The 18,650-nt window shown below is 42.4% G+C and overlaps 1 protein-coding gene across 4 annotated transcripts in view; it reads left to right on the top strand.

The window, feature by feature from the left end:
• Window positions 1–18,650, top strand: part of OSBPL1A (oxysterol binding protein like 1A) — a 134,971-nt gene that overhangs the window by 35,509 nt on the left and 80,812 nt on the right. For 2 of the 4 annotated variants that reach the window (XM_030552928.1, XM_030552926.1), the window contains exons 8-15: window positions 375–442; window positions 530–574; window positions 1,966–2,039; window positions 2,135–2,198; window positions 6,137–6,235; window positions 8,021–8,143; window positions 14,850–14,931; window positions 18,474–18,580. In XM_030552928.1, the coding sequence (XP_030408788.1) occupies window positions 375–442; window positions 530–574; window positions 1,966–2,039; window positions 2,135–2,198; window positions 6,137–6,235; window positions 8,021–8,143; window positions 14,850–14,931; window positions 18,474–18,580 (662 nt within the window). Of the gene's footprint in view, window positions 1–374; window positions 443–529; window positions 575–1,965; window positions 2,040–2,134; window positions 2,199–6,136; window positions 6,236–8,002; window positions 8,144–14,849; window positions 14,932–18,473; window positions 18,581–18,650 lie in introns of all 4 variants that reach the window. The other 2 variants (XM_030552927.1, XM_030552925.1) reach the window with 1 other exon arrangement.

Here is an 18,650-nt window from a genome sequence, read left to right as displayed (position 1 = left end):
GTTTTAGCATAACAAATATAATACAATTTATTGGTCAATTAAGACTTGCTCTTGTCTGGCAAGTGAGCAAATCTTGTAAGGTAGGCGTATTGGTGTAGAAACATAGGAAGTTCAGAAAGTGTCTTACCGTAGGAAATTAATCATAGCTCCTATACCACTCTCCTGCCAGCTCTTCTTTCTATCGATTAATGTTCAAACAAGCAAAACATTGCCATTGCTTTCCCTCAGAGCTGGATAGAAACCTTATGCTATATTAAATACATCCAATGTAATGAGTACATAATACCTATCCACAGCATTAAATGCCCTGCAACAGATTTAACTCTTAATTAAAACTAAACTCTCTTCTGGATTTTATTTTGGTTATTAAACAGACCAGACACCGTTTGATCTAGCCCAAGGTGCAGAAATAAAACAGATACTTGCAGGAAGCATTGGAAAGGTGGGTACAAAAGATCCTATATTAAACTGTTCAAGAAGCAATCAGTTGGATACATTTTATTGTTTTTAAAAAATTTATTTTATATAGGTAATGAACAAACGCCTGAAACGATATGAAGGTCTCCTGTGGAAGGTATGTTTTCTCTTTTACTTTCCCTTTTCATAATACATAATACAACCCAAACATAGTTTTCCAAGTCTATCCCACCAGATTGTATTCTCTGTTCTTCAGAGGGGGCTGATGAATAGTGGCTTTTCTGTGATATCTTGACTGGTATATTACAACATATTTCCAAAACTAATCCTAGGATAGGAAGGGTGGTCCTGGATTCAGGATATCTAGGTGCAATACCTGGCTCAGCCACAGGCTGCCTGTGACCTTGGACAAATCTTGCTTCATCTACCCTGTGTCACAGTTCCCATTTGTACAGTGGGGTAGTGCTTGCCTACCTTTTAAAGATCAACTCCATTAATAATTGGGCTGTGCTTCTACTACAGTTTTGAAGGCCACATTAAGATCTAGGTAATCTGACTACTGGCTCACTGCTATTCAGCATTATCCATAGGATAGAGCCCATTCCTAAAAGCCTTGAAAACTGAATTATAGGGAAGATGGTAATAAAAACTTACAAACATTTCTGTTCTGTCCAGTCCTCAAAAGATGTTCCAGCTCTCATGATTTATTATAGGGAAAATCTTTATGCAACTCCTCTCAATCCTATAAAGATGTGTTTAAGTACAATACATGAAGCAACTTTCTCTCGAACTTTTGAAGAATATATATTTTTTCAAAATCTTACAAATACTTTGTCTTAAACTAAATTTCAGTGTAATTCACAGAGTTGGTTTACTGCTGATATGAAACCATTTATTTACATTCTAAAAACCAAAATATTAAGCTGCAGCTTGTAAAGCACACTCTCCTCATGCTATCTAATGTTGATTTAGAAGGCTTAATTTTTAGGCATCTCTTAACATTGCTATAAACTCTTAAAAGCAGACACTGCTGTGCATCTGGCAAGCCTTCAGGTCACTTCTCACTATCTGCATTCATCTTCATTTTTGTTGTTGCATGTGTCAGATTGGTTAGATGAGTTACTTTGATTATAGAATATGTAAGAAACCTTTATGGTTCTAACAACCACTCCAGTATAAGGGATCAGATATGTGGATGGCCATATTGAGTGCTGAACTACAACAAAGCTAAACTTAATGGACCAGGAATGTTCCTATTGAGTAACGATGCTTATTAAAACTCCATAAATGTTGTTGTCTTTGTGGATACAACCAAACTTGTACTTGGTTTTTTATAAATGTTCTCCCATTTCTTGGGGAAGGAAATAGAATGGTTGAAAAAACACATACTGATTTAATGTGGAGAGTTTTAATAGATATAGCTCTTGGATCACATTTGAAGTTGAAAAATAAATTTGCAAGCTATAATGTAGACTGTTAGCCACCAAGTACTGCTATCAGTTATCAGGAGTAGCTATGGGCTTTGAAATGACTAACATTCTCTTTTAGAGTTTAAGGTTTTTTGGCTGGAAACTTTACTGGGTAGTACTAGAACATGGAGTCCTTTCCTGGTATCGCAAACAGTAAGTGTCGCACTTAATTTCTTGATAATTAGAATCTTAACGATCTTAATGACCCCCTACCTTTCCACTTTAAAATCTTTTTTAATCTTCCAAAGGGCTGATGCAGTAAATAATGATCATCGCCAAGGATGCAAGCACCTAACACAAGCTGTCTGCACGGTAGGATGTGAAGCAGGGCTTCTAAAATACCAGTCATACACTGATATTGTGCACATAAAGACTGAATTCCTTGGCTAAGTCACTACATATGGCTTCTGGCTCAGTTCCTTCAACTTTTTTCCAGATCACTGTGGCTTAGATGACTTCCCATATTTCATGCCTTATATGATGCCTCTCTGCAATATATAATACAGAATCATTATTTTGTTTGTAATATGTGGCATGAAGTAGCATTTTTTATAAAGAATTTTACACTTTTGTAACTAAATCTACGTCTATACTTACAGCAGTGTGTAGAGTACAGGCACTACAGGTGTGTGTACATGTCACAGTGCAAGGCAGGCTGCATCTGTATTTATCATTGCACAGCACTACTATATGCTGCTAAAGGTTCTGGCAGGGGGAGGAAGTAGGACACTACACTGCTTAAAAGTAGCAAGATATGGGAGGCACTATTTGGGCATGTAGAATGTCATGTGTAGGGTATATACTCTGGGGGCTCGGGTAATAAGCAATAAGTGTAAGGAGTTGAGAAAGAGACTATTCCAGTTGCTTTGAGCCTACATCTCAAGTCAGCAATATCAGGTTTTAAAAAAAAAAAAACCCTCCCCTCTTTAGCGCTTAGTATTCTTAATAAGCAATCTTAAACTATAACCTGCTATCTAAAGAGAATGTGAAATTGTTAGACTTCTGGCAAAAAAATTTGCAGTGAAGAGGAGCTACCTGTGATTATTTTTTAATTAAACGTAAATGGTTGGCTTTTTAAAAGTGGAACTTCAGAAATATGGTGCTCAATATATGCCTCTAGCAAAATCTAATCCATTCGCACTAATAACGTTACTACTTTGGGTGCTCATATTTATACATTACGCTGCGTGTGTGTATCCTGTGCCATGGTGCTGGAGAACTTTCCCTAGTGGTACACATAGGGGTGAGAGTATAAAGGACAGAGAGCACTGCCTCTCTAGTTCCTTCTGACATCCATAGCTGGAGCATTGAGTCGTTCACAAGGAACACCAATCTACCTAGTATTACTCCCCCCACCCCCCCAAAAAAAAAAGCTCTTGATCCTTTTTCATTTTGATTTAGCCCTTCTTTTGGGGTCCTTCCAGTCTGGTCAGTCTTTGGACCCTGCCTGGTACCAGGGAGCCTATGCCGAGGTCCCGGGGGTTGAAATCTTGCCCAGGCTGTGGGAAACCTATACTTGTTAGTGACAAACCCCGCCCCCTCCATTTCCCAGCTGCCTCAAGTGTTTGAGTGAAAGCTACATCAGAGATGTAGATCACCTATCTTTTAGTCTCCAGGACTTAGACAAAGTTGAGGAAGGAGTGGAGTGCTTCCATTATATTCTTATGGAAGCTGTTCTTAGACCAGCGTTGGAGCCACCATCATCTAAGAGAAGCTCATCAAAGACTCCTTCCCAGAGTACTTCCCTGGTCATGTCAGCTGAAAGACTGAGTCTCCAGGACTGTCCTCTTCAAGGCCACGGAATCTAAGTCCTGGCCTCAAAGCACAAGCCTATGTCCACTTCTGGCTCCTTGAAGCATAGGGTATGGGACTCTTTTTCACAAAGCATCCTTCAGGTACTGATGGTAGAATGCATCCTTCGACCTGCTGCTCGCCGGCACAGACTCACTTAGACCTGAGACATCAACCCTGGTACCCTATCAGGAACCATTGTAACAGGCAACTTCTCCAGTGGTGATAGAGCAGTCTTGGCTGATTGCTGTGGGTCAGCAGCCTGTTGGTACAGACTCAAGTGAAGGCTGTTGCTGCAGCTAGACTTACTATGCCTGTCAGTATCGCTGTAGTCTCTGCTTCAGTGTGAGCACCCGCACCTGGCACTGGCATAGCCTTTTAGAGGCACTGGGTCACTTGTCCTTGGCATCACTTGTCTTAGGCTCAGCACTGCCACATTCCACAGGGTAGCTCAAGATCCCCTGTGCCAAGTACTACTGGCTTGGAAGTTGTCCATGCTGCTTCAGTACTGTGCTTCAGGCATAGGTCCTGATGGAGGTCACAGAGCACCTCTGCCAGCACCATACCTCACCAGATTCTCCAGGTGCTCCAAGACTTCTCCAGAATCTCAGGTTTCCCAGTACCAAGAGCGTAGAGACCACTGTTTCTCATTGCTGGGGCTCTGAGACAGTCTGCCCAGGGATTGGGACACTTGCCCCAGGCAAGCCTGGAGCGTGGTACCATACTAACTCCTCACAATGGCCCTGTTGGTTGCAGATGTCTCCAATTTCTAGAACCAATTCCTCTCATATGAGTATTCCCACAGGTGGGACACTTCTCCTACCAGCTCTGAGGGAGTGTCTACACTGCAGTTAGACAACTCTGTCTGGCCTGTGCCAGCTGACTCTGGCTCCCACCTAACAGGGTCACTGCGCCCAGGCTTCAGCCTGAGTCTGAATGTCTATACTGCAATTAAACAGAGCCCTGTGAGCCCGAGTCAGCTGGCACAGGTCAGCCAGGTTTTTTTTAATTGCAGTGTAGATGTACCCTGAGACCAGTGATGGTACTGAACCTGATAACCCATGCATTTGAGTTATCATTGCTAGCTCTGGAATAACCACTGGTACTGCAGCCCGTATTGGTACTGCAAGACCAACTCAGAGCCATCTCCTTTGCCTCTGCTGTAAACCACTTCCTCTTCTCTGGTACCAGGGCATCACTGGAGATGTCATTTCCCCCAGTACCAGATGACTTTAAAGGATACCAGTAGTTACTCAGGTCAGTGGCTGCCTCTCCAGACATGTAGGTGTATTGCAATGGCTTATACTGTTAAGAGGAGTAACTCCTCCTCATAGGCTCACAGTGCTGTCCACCAGAGCACATTCAACTTCAGGGACATTTCTGGCACATGTCCCAGTTGTGGACATTTGTAGACCAGTGATGTGGTCCTTGATTCATACTTTTACCAGACATCATGCACCATCTGCAGCTTCAAGGGATATAATGCAAATGCAGGCAAAGTGGCCGTACATCCCTTTTCCAGTGCGTGTGAGCTCCGCCTCCTGGGGTAACAGCTTTGGAGTCTCCTGCAGTGTAGTGGACATATGAAAGCACCCGAAGGAACAGCAGTTATGTAACTACTTTTTCAGGATGGTTCCATATATCCATTACACGACCACCCTTCTTCCTTGTTGCATCAGTCTACCATTGGGTTCTGGTACAAAGGAACTGGAGGAGGGGTGGAGCATCTCTGCCCTTTATCCCTTGCTCACAGCACAGGGAGCTGAGCGTGGCTTCCCCTGTGGGTACTGCTAGGAAAAGCTCTCCAGCACTGGTGCATGAAGCGCATGCATACCGCCAATGTTATGGACATATGCAATACATCTTGTACAACAGTTAAGAGAAGGTAAGTACCAGTTTCTTACTGCTTGTGTTTAAAACTATATTAAACTGTTCCTTCAAAGTGAGTTTCTAGTCTGATAAATGACTTACGTTACTTTAAGCAGGTCTGCTTCTTGTGGATGGTCAAAGCAGCCTTTTTTACTACTCCTTGTCCAGCTGAATGACTGTTTTTATGCATCCATAAGCTTGCTACGTTCCAACTGGCTGCACCTGTGCAAACCATTGAAAGCAGTAGTTGCATAGGGGTTGCTGAGGACTTAAATTTGAAGACATTGTGGATGTGCAGATTTAATTTAGTGTTCTGCACAGCCTTTACTTGTGATGCATGAGATCAGGGCAAGGAACAGCTTTGCTTAGACAAAGCTCCCTTTGTATGGCAGGTGGCTAGTTTAAGTCATCTTTTGCTTGTAAACTGAGCACATTTGAATTGAAAACCAGGGCAAACATAACCTATATTACCATTTGTAGGTACTTTAGAGGAGTACTATGCTCTAATATTCTATAACTGCCAGTAAAACTTTTTTAAACCTTAGTTGCTGTTTCTGGAATCTGTAAACTCATGATTTTTTTTTCCAAAGGTAAAATCTACAGACAGCTGCCTTTTCTCTGTCAAATGCTTCGATGACAGTGTTCACAGTTTTAAAGTTCCTAAAAACTCTCCTCCTAAGGCTAGAGAGGTAACTACCAATTTCATTAAGTCTCTAATCTTGTAACTTTTTTGTGTAGATGGAAGAGAAAATCTAATTTTGGTTGCATGGAGCTAACTCTGAATCCTTGAGCTGTGTATATTAATACTATACTTTTGGATTCACTAGTAGTATAGAGATCTGGCTCACGGACACATGGCATTCAGAATAGTTGTATGTTTCTTGCGGTTCCACTGCTGAAATAGCTGGTTATAGGAAAACCTGTTCAATCTTTTGGCATTGCCTAACAAGTGAGAGGTTGTTTGTTTTGAGCTCCTAAACTTCTGTTGCAACTTACTCGTCCCTCATCCCAAAGCAAAAAAGGTAGTTAATTAGTGTATTCTTGCAAATAGGTTCAAAGCTGTGGTTAGGACCACGTGTTCTAAACAAGGGATAATGTCCTCCCCCGAGCTGGGAGAACTAATAGCCCTATTGTGACTAGGGCTCCTAGGTGCTACAGTAATAAATGTATTGAACATACTATTTATCCTTCACCTATAAAACATGATTAAAGGCTTCTGGAGGTGAAAAAATCTGGGCACAAAAACCTTTTATCTGGCAGTAGTGCCCAAAGCCCAACTTGGACTTGAGCCCTACTGTGCCAGGCATTGTACAAACAAAATGGCAAAGCAGTCCTTGCCCCAGAGAGCTTGTCATCTTAAATAGACAACACACAGGATGAGAGAAGTATAATTTCCATTTTGGAGACTGGGAACAGAGGCACAAACTACTTATATGACCTCCAGCAGGTCACTTGGAGTCTAGCAAAACAAGGAAGCTAACTCAGATCAAGAGTCCCTGTCACAAGAACAGCCATGCTGGGTCAGACTAAAGGTCCATCTAGCCCAGTATCTTCCCTTCTGGCTGCAGCCAATGCCAGGTGGAGCAGAGGGAATGAACAGAACTGGTAATCCCCAAGTGATCCATCCCCTGCTGCCCACTCCCAGCCTCTGGCAAACAGAGGCTAGGGACACCTTCCCTGCCCATCTTGGCTAAAAGCCATTCATGGACCTATCCTCCATGAATTTATCGGGGGGGGGGGTGTGTATTTTGGTGGGTGGGGTGGGGTGGGGGTGGGTGGTGGGTTGATTGGTGGTTGTTTATTAGTCTTGGCCTTGACAACATCCCCTGGTAAAGAGTTCCACAGACTGACTGTGTGTGAGGAAATGCTTCCTTTGGTTTGTGTTTTAAACCTGCTGCCTTTCATTTGGTGACCCCTAGTTCTTGCATCATAAGAAGGAATAAATAACACCTGTCCAGCAACTTAATAACCAAGCCATTCTCCTTTGTGTATTATACACTTTTTTTGAAAATAGAGTAACTGTCTAAAAACACTGGGCATTTTCTAGCAATGTCAAGGAGTCTTTGCTTTCTTCTGAGGTACCAGTTGGTTCTTACGTGCAGGGCCGGCTTTAGGCCCATTCCCTGGAATCGGGCCCCATGCCTTAGGCACCTTTTTAATTTTAAAAATTTTTTACTCACCCGGTCCTCTCCAGGTCTTTGGCATTTCTGCAGCGGTGGGGGGAAGGGTATGCTCTGGGTCTTTGGCAGCATTTTGGTGGGGGGGTCCTTCAGTGCCGTGGAAGACCCAGAGTGGACCCCCCTGTTGCTGAAGTGTCGCCGAAGCCCCAGACTGCTGCCAGGTATTCGAATTGGGCCCCGCAGTTCATAAAGCCGGCCCTGCTTACATGTGCCAATGTTCAGCTGCTGCTGAAGAAGAGGTGTGCTCTTTAAAATGAGTGTGCTGAATTCTTGCAGTGGCTGCTTTACTTTCAGAACTGGCTGGAGGCAATAGAAGACCACTCTGCATACAGTACTCACTATTGTACCCAAGAACAGCTGAGTGACGAGGAGGATGATGATACAGTATCTGTTGCAGAATTGCAAGAAACGCTGAAAGTATGTATGGGAATACATGGCTTTTACATCTGGCAAACTGTAAATTGGTGCTTGCTATTCTTTATAGAATTCTAGAGCTATATTAGAGCAACTTTACCATTTCTAGTTTGGGTAAGATTTACTTGGATGTTCTCAGTAGACACAAACACTGATGGCATTTAGAATAAAGTTTGTAATGTCTCATTCATGCTTAATAGTGTGTATATAAAATAGTGAATGTATACTACTACTACTTGTCTTTAAGAATGTACACAGAACTGAACCATTACAAGGTAAACTGTTTTGAGCACTTTTGGCCAGAAGAGGGAGCTTGAAGTACTTGACTAAGTGTCCGCTAAGTCTTAAAGTCTTCACTAAGGTAGTATGTAACCCTCAGCAATATACTGTTCTGATACGGTATGGTTTTGATTTATATACTACTTAGAAACAAGAGTTAATGTATAGGGCCCTCGTCTGAATTGACTTAATGCATGGCATTTCATATAACTTCAAAGTTGCTTATGAGAGGGTCTTCAGTTTACTATGAAACTGAGTTCTTGCTGTGGTACTGGCTCTACCACAGAGGTGGGCAAACTACGGCACGTGGGACCATCCTGCCCAGCTCCTGGCCTGGGAGGCTAGCCCCCGGCCCCTTCCCTGCTGTCCACCCCTCTCCCGCAGCCTCAGCTCGCTCGCTTCAGCGCAATGCTCTGGGTGGCGGGGCTGTGAGCTCCTGGGGCAGTGCAGCTGCAGAGCCTAGTCTGACCTGGTGCTCTGTGCTGCTTGGTGATGGTGGCATGGCCCGGCTCCAGCCAGGCAGCGCGGCTGTATCACCGCCAGCCACCGATGCTCCAGACAGCACGGTAAGGGGAAAGGAAGTAGGGTGGGTTGGATAGAGGGCAGGGGAGTTTGGGGGGTGGTCGGGGGCAAGGGTGTGGATAGGGATCAGGGTGGCTGTGGGAGGAACAGGGAGTTGAATGGGGCAGGGGTCTGGGGGAGGCATTCTGGAAGGAGGGGGGGTTGGATGGGACAGCAGGGGGCAGTCAGAGGCAGGGGTTCCGGAGGTAGTCAGGGGACAGGGAGAAAGGATGGTTAGATAGGCAGGGGTCCCGGGGAGGGGGTGTCAGGAATGAGAGGAGGGGTTGGATGGGGTGGCAGGGGGTGGTCAGGGAGTGGGGATCTGTGGATGGGACAGAGGCCCCAGAGGGCTGTCAGGGAACGGGGGGTTGCATGGGGCAGGGGTCCTGTGAGGGAGAAGGCAGATTAGAGGTGGGGGCTGGGCCATGACCCACTCCCCTAACCAGCCGTCCATACAATTTACAAAACCCCATGTGGCCCTCAGGCCAAAATCTTTGCCCGCCCTTGCTCTACCATCAAACTTCTGCCTTCAGAAAACTTGTCTAGTGTATTAAAGGAAAGTAGTGGGGTACAGAAAAGTTCAAGGTTACTAGACAGGAAACTCTCTGAAGGCTACACTAATGAAAAGCAAACCTTTATTTCATTTACATTCTATTCCTGCAATTTACTGCAATAGTTTAAATACTGACTAGAGATGATTGGGGGAGACTTTTCAATTTGGAAATGGTGGCTCATGCCCTGTTCTTCACTGTGGGCTGCGCTCCCCAACCAAATTACATGTCCTTTGACATACCACAGTGTTTGCTTTTTGTTGAGTTGCTGTGGTGTATCATGGGAGATAGGCCCCTCAGCCAGACTGGCCCAGAGAGGAAGATGGGATGCATGACACCTCAACTATAGCTCCCAAGAGCAGGGTGGATTTGATTTAAATCATGACTTAAATCACTAGTCAGGAAGACTCTATTTAATCATGGATTTCTACATAAAAGTGCATTCTTGGTGGTGGGTATAACCTTAATGTATATTCTTCACAACTCAGAGATAGATGTGGGTTTCATTTTAAAAATGATCTATTTTTTGAAAACTTTTCAGATTCATTTTACAGCTATATCAGAAAATGAATGATTGTTTGGTTATTTCATTTACCAAAGGTAATTTAAGCAGATATTTAAGAAGTCATTGGGAGGTGAACAATCTCCAATTCAACAGGTTAATTAATATTTGGAGGATTTTCTTGCCATGCTGTATTAGGAGACTATCACTAGATAGACATTTAAATTGTTTTTAACTAAAACAACATTATGTATTCTGGATTTTTTTCTTCAACAACAAACATAATATTTTAACAAAACAAGCATATGAATTTTTGAATTTAGTTAAACATTCAAGCTTTTTAAAATCAGGTTTGTTTTTGTTAAAATTGTTTTTAACTAAAATTAGTTGTTTTTTTAAAAAAATATTTAAATCAACTGTCAGCCAGGTCAACATGAGAAACTTAAAATATTGGCTTCTACAGCTAACTCAGTAGTCTTCATCTTCATTTTCCTGTTTGTTCATAGTCTGGAAAAAAAAAAAAAGCTTTCCTACTTTTTCAGGTCCCAAATGATTTCTCAATTTGGAATGAATTAATCCAAAGGAAGAAAATATTCTTTCTACACCGGCAGAAGAAGCTACTGCTGTTAAGTGAGATTATCACTTCAACAGTCTCTGAATCAAAGTACTTAAGTGACTTCCATCAGTTCACTGGTGTGACTTTCTTTAAAACATCATCAGCAAACATTTCTTGAATGATTCTTATTCCCAAATTGGGTCTCTTTTATGGCCTGCTGCCATTATAGGTTTCCCTTCTAGTGAGAGAATGGCATGGTATTGATTTGAGATCTAAAGGCTACGCTCAGATCTCAAGACTTCTGGAATATGCTGCTCAAACAGTTTCACCTTTTGTTTCTACTGCCTGTCCCTGTCTCACATTTATCTCTAGACTTTTTCTCCTTGTTCAGATCTATTCTGCTCCCGACAATCTTCTGTTCATTGAACTTTTTGAAACTTTGCACTTTTAGAGAGAAGTAAGGGATTGACTCTGTATACACAAATTTGCAGAGGGACAATAGGGTTGAGGTCTGTTATTTCTCACCTCTATATATTTTATTATAAAACACTTTTTGCTGTTAAAAAGCATGTTATCTCTGGAGACACAAATCCACAGTTTGAAAACTGCAAAACCTAAGCACCTGATATCTTCTAGACTGAGCACCGAGTCCCGTTGGGTAGACAGAAAGATTAACATAAATAATCTATACAGAAGCCCCTGAAACCGCATAAGATTGGTTCCCTAATCCATGAACTATTGGAACTCATTTACAAAACTTTTCTTAAATATTACCTGAATATATTAGATTTTATAATCTGTATTCCATGATGAGATACATTATAGCTCAAAGATATCTTAATTAAAACTATCTTTAGATTGGATTTTTTATAAAATGCTTTGAGGAAAATCTCTTTAAAATTTATTTTAAATCATTGATTTTTATCTACCCTACCCAAGAGGCAATGTGGATGGAATTCCAAATCTTAGTTTATGACAAAGGTCTAAATTTTTCTGTGGAGAAGCAGACACTTCTCCCCTCCTCCCCGCAAAAAAAAAAAACTAGTCAAAAACCCAGTTTGCTGTTAAAACAGTCTTTTGATGGAAAAATTTAAACTATCCTTAATATCAATACACTCCTAATTATGCAGAAAAACTACATGAAATGCACATGCTTTTTGGTAAAACACAACCTTATTTGTGTTCTGGTAGCGTCCACGAAGGAAGAAAATAGTCCCTCCTCTCAAGACCGTATAAAAGAATAATCTGAAGAGAAGCAACATACAGAGGATGAAAGGGAGTGGAGAGGACAACTATATACATGCTGATCTTTAATTTTATAAAGTTGTATATAATCATAGTTGAAACTCCTCATTCCTTGAAGACTTTTTTCAGCAAAGGTTCTGAAGAGTCTTTAAACAAGTCCCAGGGCTTTTTACCATGTAGTTTTCAGTCTTGGATTTGATATCTGAGTGGAAGAAACCCCCTGAAACTAATCTCCTCACAGCTTGCTCCACCACAACTTCATTTGTCTAATGAGACAGGGTCACCATTGTTCCTTGGCTACCCCCCGGCACTTTATTTCAAACCTGCACGCTGTCTCGCTGCCACCAATGAGAATGCTAGTCTAGAAAGTCTGCTGGAATTTTATCATTGTCTAAAGCTTCTTTGAGCAGGGTAGCTAAAATGTCAGAGGCCACTGTACTGGAGGATTCCCACATAAAACAGCCAGCAGCAGGTGGTGCACTGTCTTGTCCCACGGAGCTGGAAAGAAGATGATCAGCCCAAACCAGTTAATCATTAATGTCCAAGTCATGCTGCAAAATAATGAACAAATTACATGAAGACAACACTGTGCCAGCCTAGCCATCTGTTAGAGATAACAGTTGTCCTGATTACTAACCATTTTAACCTGTTTGAACACACCACATTTAGAGCCACTATGCCAGTAGAGTATACATTCCCTAGTTAAAGTAACTTGAGTGAATTGGTAACGAACACGTTTTGTAAATGCTCATGTGAACCCTCTATTCCAGGCTACAAACAGATTCTTTACCTTAAGTTGATCCCTCTTTAATTTGAGCAAATATGGGTTTGGGGGTTTTTTTGGGTAGGTATTTTTTTCTTAAAGGAGTAGAAGTGCTGGGTTAGAGTTCTAGAGTAGCCTTTCACTCCTAGACATGTAGGCCCAAACAGTGGCTTTCTTTTAAAGAGTATATTTGACTGTCTCTTCTGACCCCTGCTCTCCCTCCTCCCCTGACAACCCCTTGTCGCAAAAGGTAATACATGTAACTGTTGCCACGTGAAATGTTGTCTAGAACTATGATGCTTTTTAGCTTTGAAGTGACTTATTACAGCCTGAATATCCTATATATTATGTAGTCTTATGACAGGTTCATGCCAAATAACTTGTATAATTCAAGAACACTAGAGCACTTTTTACTGGAGAAGCAGCATCATATGTCACTTACTTGATTAATGAATAATTCTGTTCTAGTTAAACTAAACTTACTTCATTAGTGCTTAAATTTATGCTGTGAAATCTGAGAGTTCTTAGCTGTGTCACCTTGACAGACTTGTACTTCCAGAAACTGACGCATCTCTGGCAGTAGAAAGCTTTGTTTAGCTATAAATTTCATGAGTGGTCTTTACATTCCCCCTACAAAGGGAGTTTACAGAGGCTATTTCTTTTAACATGTTTAAATCAAATCTGGAGTGATGCCAAGTGTCCTAGTTACTCTGCAAATACAGCAATGCATGCTGCAATCACTACTCAAAAGCCCAGTGTATTTGGGACTTCACTGGAATGGGGATGTTTTGTGTAAGTAGATGCTTCCAAACTACAATGGAGCCTAAGGACCTGATCCTGTGAAGCAATGTCTGCCCATCCCTGTGTGTTTGGATATCCAAAAACAAAGTTCTGGGTTTAACTCTTCACTTGCCAGCATTTGTCCACTCTAATCAGCTAAAGCGCTGAAGGAGGCTGCCTGTGATAAGGGTATGTCTTCACTGCACGCTAAGGCATGGCTTGGACTCTTGATTTGAGCCCAAATCCCCTTTCCATCCCCACATAAATCGGTCTGACTCAGGTCAGCAGGCACTCAGGACCCATGTTGTAGGGCGTGGATCAGAGCCAGAGTACCACTACAATTCAGGTCCAAGCCCTGTCATTTTGCAGTGTGGATACAGGTCAAGGCCCAGACCCATGTTGAAGGTCTATGTAGTGCAATACGGTCCTGTTAGCACAGCTGTGAAAGTTGGGTCCAGCAACTGCAAACCCAGGTTTCTGTTGCAGAGTGGATGCTCAGTCACAGGCTCAGAAACAGTCCGTGTTCGACAGGCCTGGGCTTAGGCTATGTCTACTCTGTACTCTAAGTGGCAAGACTAAATGGGGAGAAAAATAGCTTATGTAACCATTGGTCTCTGAACAAAACTTGATTTCAATTAACTTTTTAGAAGCAATTTATAAACTGTAATGGAAGTGGTTTGGGATATAGCCATTTAAATGTGCAGTGATGCTTCTTGAGAGAGAGAAATACATATGAAGCTTTTTTACACACTTCCGAGGACACTCCAGATTGAGCAACATGTTCGAGGGGTGGGGGGGCATGTAGCCACCTTGGTGGGGAACAGAAGGGGTGGGGCCAGAACATCTCCAGCCATGCTGGGACACTGCCTAGTGCAGCCCAGTGGCTGCCTGGGAGAAGGCTTGGCTGTGGTGGTGGCAGGTTGCCCCCTTCCTAGGCTCAGCTTCCAGGGACAGCAGCCAAGCAAGCCAGAGGCTCTGCCTTCTCCCTGGCATGCTCAGCCCCCATCCCCAGAAGCTGAGCTTGGGCAGGGAGTTGGGCTGCCTCCCAGGCAGCTGATGCTGCTGCAAGGAGCAATGACTGGGAGCAGCTCTGTCCTGCTCCCCACCTAGGCCTAGCTGCCAGGGAGAGCAGCTGAATGTGCTGGGGGAGCCAGTGCAGTGGGAGAACAGAGCCCCTCCCCCCCTTGCAAGTAATGTGGGGTTGGAGAGGAAGAGCATGGGGGGGCTCCTGGCTGTGGGCGGCAGGGCAGAGATACATGGGGAGGTTGTCCTCCCATTTAGCTGATGCCCCCCAATATGGGGAGGCACCAGTCATCTATTGATTTACTGTATAAAATCACATTTTTCTCATCAGAAAAATGAAATTTTTCAAATTGTTAGGTATCTCTAACTTAACTTTAATATGTTTAATAGAATGTGAACTTTTTCCATTTAGAAGTACGTTTTAAATTGCTGTTTATCTTTGTTTGCAGAAGGCACAAACATGTCAACAAAGGCTAGATAAAGAGATTTCCAACTTCCTTGCAATGATTAAATCGTGCAGCACCACTAAAGGTAACACTGTTAGTAATTGCAATTTTCTCCAGTTTCATGATGTGCTCTGTGTTGGATAAGCCACTTGGTAAAAAATCAGGAAGTCCACTCTTTTTTTGTCAAATAAAACGTCACCAAAATGGAAACATGATGCCTGTGAGTATAGGACCACTGCTTTTCGATTAGAAATTGAGACTGAATACTTCAGTTTTCAAATAACTGTCAACTTATTACTTACAATAGCTAGTGGTTCTGCTGATGCTTTACATCAACTGAGAGGGTTAATACAACTTCCTAGAGGGTTAAACTATGGTGAAACTTGTCATAAATAGCATTTTCAGGATAATTGAGTGTATAGGTGAGCTCCTCCTGATTTGGAATCACTTGTTGAACCATATAAATAACACAAGAGCAGTAGCTTTTATTGTCCACTTAAAGGTACAAAAAGCCCTCTAGCTACTCTCCCAACTGCCAAGAGATCAGCTACTGCTTCTAATTTCTTTCCTCCCTCAATTTGTAAGATGTATTTGCTCATGGTAGTGTAAAAAAAAAAAAGAAAAAAAGCTGTGGCGCACTGAATGTGTGGAATAGGGATGCATTAAATGTAATAAACTAATGGGTCAGTGAGATGGCATATATTCCAGTGTCCTTGTATAAAGGTGCCAAAAAGGGGACACAGTGGGTTGGAGAGAGCTTACAAATTTTTGAAATCACACACTGTTTCCATTGGACACTTTCATACAACAGCAGAGTTCCAGTTTATTGGCTATTATGTATAGGCATCAAACTTCTTAAGAGATACTGACTTGCACTTGTTTGGGGCTAGTGCCTTGTATATACATATATGCATAATATGTAATTGAAATCAATGGACTTTAACTTCTGAAACTGGTAACTTGAGAATTCAAATTATATTATAATCTGAAAAGTGGGGGCTTTAAAAACAAACATCTTTAATAAACAGATCTGGCCTTTGTGTCCTTACTACTTTTACAGTGGTTAAAATTTACTAAGCTCAAATTAGACTGCTAGTTGTTAATCATAGAATTGTAGGACTGAAAGGGACCTCGAGAGGTCAGCTAGTCAAGGGGTTCTCAACCTTTCTCTTGCTGAGGCCCCCCTCAACATGCTATAAAGAAACCAGGGCCCAGCAGGGGTGGGGTGGGGAAGAACTTGAGGCTCCAGGCTAGGGGCCACCACTGGATGTAGGCATAGTTTTACTTCTATGGTGGGGGGAGGAAGAAGAGCTGGGGAGGAGAGAAGAGGTGGTGGGGCTCGAACCAGCTCCACATAGTGGGGTCCACCCCCTGACTCACTCAGGAGGCCACCCAGTCTGTCTGGGCTGTGGTGGGATGCAACCAAAAAAATAATTTAAGGGGGTTCAAAAAGTTTGAAAACTGCTCAGGGTGTAGGCAGGGGGTAGTTAGGGGTTATGTACAGGCAAAGGGGGCTCCCAGTGTGGCTCCCAGCTTTGGGGGGGTGGGGAGGTTTGCTGGCTTCAGCCCTGTGCTGCTTTGGGGGGGTGGGGACAGTGGCTTTAGCTCTGCACCACTCCTGGCTTGTCACCTACCAATTTCTGTTTGTAACTTGATTTATCTAGGACTGAAATATAGATAGCACATTCAATCTAAGGCACAATCCCATGGCTTATCACAGAAAGCATTGCACTAGTACATTATGGCTTGCACCTCTTCTCAGATCACATACCATTGCCCTGAATTGATGGTGTCTTGATTTGAAGGACTTCAGTGACTTGTGGTCTGACTGCATCAGACAACCATGCTCCTGTGGGGGCAGTATAGCTCACCTTTCCCAAGGTGAAACTCTTGTGAACTGAAGATGGGACTTTTGCAAGATGGCCCTCTATTGTGGACCTAACTACTGGAAAAGCCTACAATGAGCCTAAGATTGGCCATAGTTGGACCATGTTCTAAAGCTTTTTTTTGCCAAACATTCAAAACAATATTGGAGGAAGAGCTTGGGTGTATGTCATTCATATCAAGTAAGGGGTGGGGGGAAGCAACTGAATGTAGGAGGGGTGAAAAGTAGAATATTGCTTGTATTGTTCATTTTGGAAGGTGCCTATCCAACTTGGTCACAGTTAGAACTGTTGAGTCCACCCTGAGTTTTAATTAGAGGCTCCAGAGATGGAAGCCCTTGTATTACACAATATATATATATAGGTCTAATCAAGCCAAAAAATTTCTTGTAATGTATCAAAGTACAAACATTCATGTAATCTGGGGTAGTGTCTAGCATGTTGAGTAAAAGTGCTCTTGTGTGGCTTGTAAAAGACTCTGGAGGGTGTCATACAACTGGCACCACTGAATTTTCAGACTCTTGTGTTTGCACCAGGACAGTACTTACATTTTTAGTGAGACCGATTGTGGTGGTACTTGTATTCTGTGTAGTTACTATCAAGGCCATCTGACCTCTTCAAAATGCTGCAAACTCAGACACCTAGTTCAAACTTAACCTCTACTTTCTTTCCTGCTTTTGTTGCAATAGTGCAATGAATATAATGCTTGTAGATGGTTTGTTTGACAGACACAGAAGCCAGGCTTGCCACAAACCACTGTATAGCATGAACATGCTCTTCTTTCAACTTAGTACGTAAAGGGTCTATCACTTTTTGCCAGCAGATTCATGGGATGAGTGTTTAATTTGATATTGTCCAAATGTACAACATAGTTACTGGTGGTGGTGGTGGTTTTTAAATGAACCCTATTTTTTTAGGATGAAATAAACCTATTTCTTCTAATTTGGAATGAGTAATTCCATTTTTAATATGCAGGAATAAGGGGATTACAGCAAGGACAAAGGGAAACTTGAGTCTTGAGTTATATCCTGCATAACAGGCTGACAGTTATAGTTACAAAATGACCTGAGTGCTAATGATTCCACCCTCTATTACATATTCATTTGAGATGGTTGTATTCAGGTGTGAAATGGGGATATTTTTGTGCTGTTTTGTATAATTTACTCCATCAGGTATTGTCTTGGCCTTCATTCAAACATTTTCCCCTTCCCCTTGATATTTATCACAAGTCTCTCTTCTGATTCCTGTTTTTGGTAACTCAGTTGTCCAACTTGTGTGGCTTCTTGGTTTTTCTTCAGCTTCCTGGTGTGCATGATGGCAGTAACTGCACACCATCCTTAGACTATGGATCATGCAATACTCTTACAGGAGAGGTCTTCGCACTTTACTCCAGGGGAAGGGGTAAAAGGAGGGATCCAGGTTAGGGCTGGGTAATCTTATCATGAAGGCCAGAGTTCTCCCATCTTGAGTCTCTAGCCATGCTGTGCGGTGGAATTGTATCCAACTCTATGAATAAATTACCTTTTTGCAACCTTTCCCAAGCTCAGGACAAGGGGAAGGTACTTCCCCTAATATTAACTTGTGCACTGTACTGTAGACAGAGCATTTTCTACTGTTCTGGCATTGATGTAGCACACAATTCAATTAGGATTTTTAGTTGACAATTTAGGGGTAAACAATTATGCAAAATCAGTAGTTAAGATGTCTCCTAAAACAGCTCACCTTTGGTACTTTTGACTTTCAGGAATGCCTCCTTCATTTCTTCAGAAAATTGAAGTGGTCTCTGAAGTATCCAAAGAAACTTGTGAGGCTCTGGGTAACTGCCTTAAGCTCTTCACAAAGCAGGAAGGGGTATGTATTGCTGTACTTCAGATCCTTATTGCATAAACTATTTTAAGGGCATCACTGAAGCCAGAACTAA

This window comes from Gopherus evgoodei, chromosome 2, assembly GCF_007399415.2.
Source record: "Gopherus evgoodei ecotype Sinaloan lineage chromosome 2, rGopEvg1_v1.p, whole genome shotgun sequence".
Classification (NCBI taxonomy): Eukaryota; Metazoa; Chordata; order Testudines; family Testudinidae; genus Gopherus; species Gopherus evgoodei.
The sequence above is the reverse complement of the archived record's forward strand: the minus strand, read 5'-3'. Positions and strand labels throughout refer to the sequence as shown.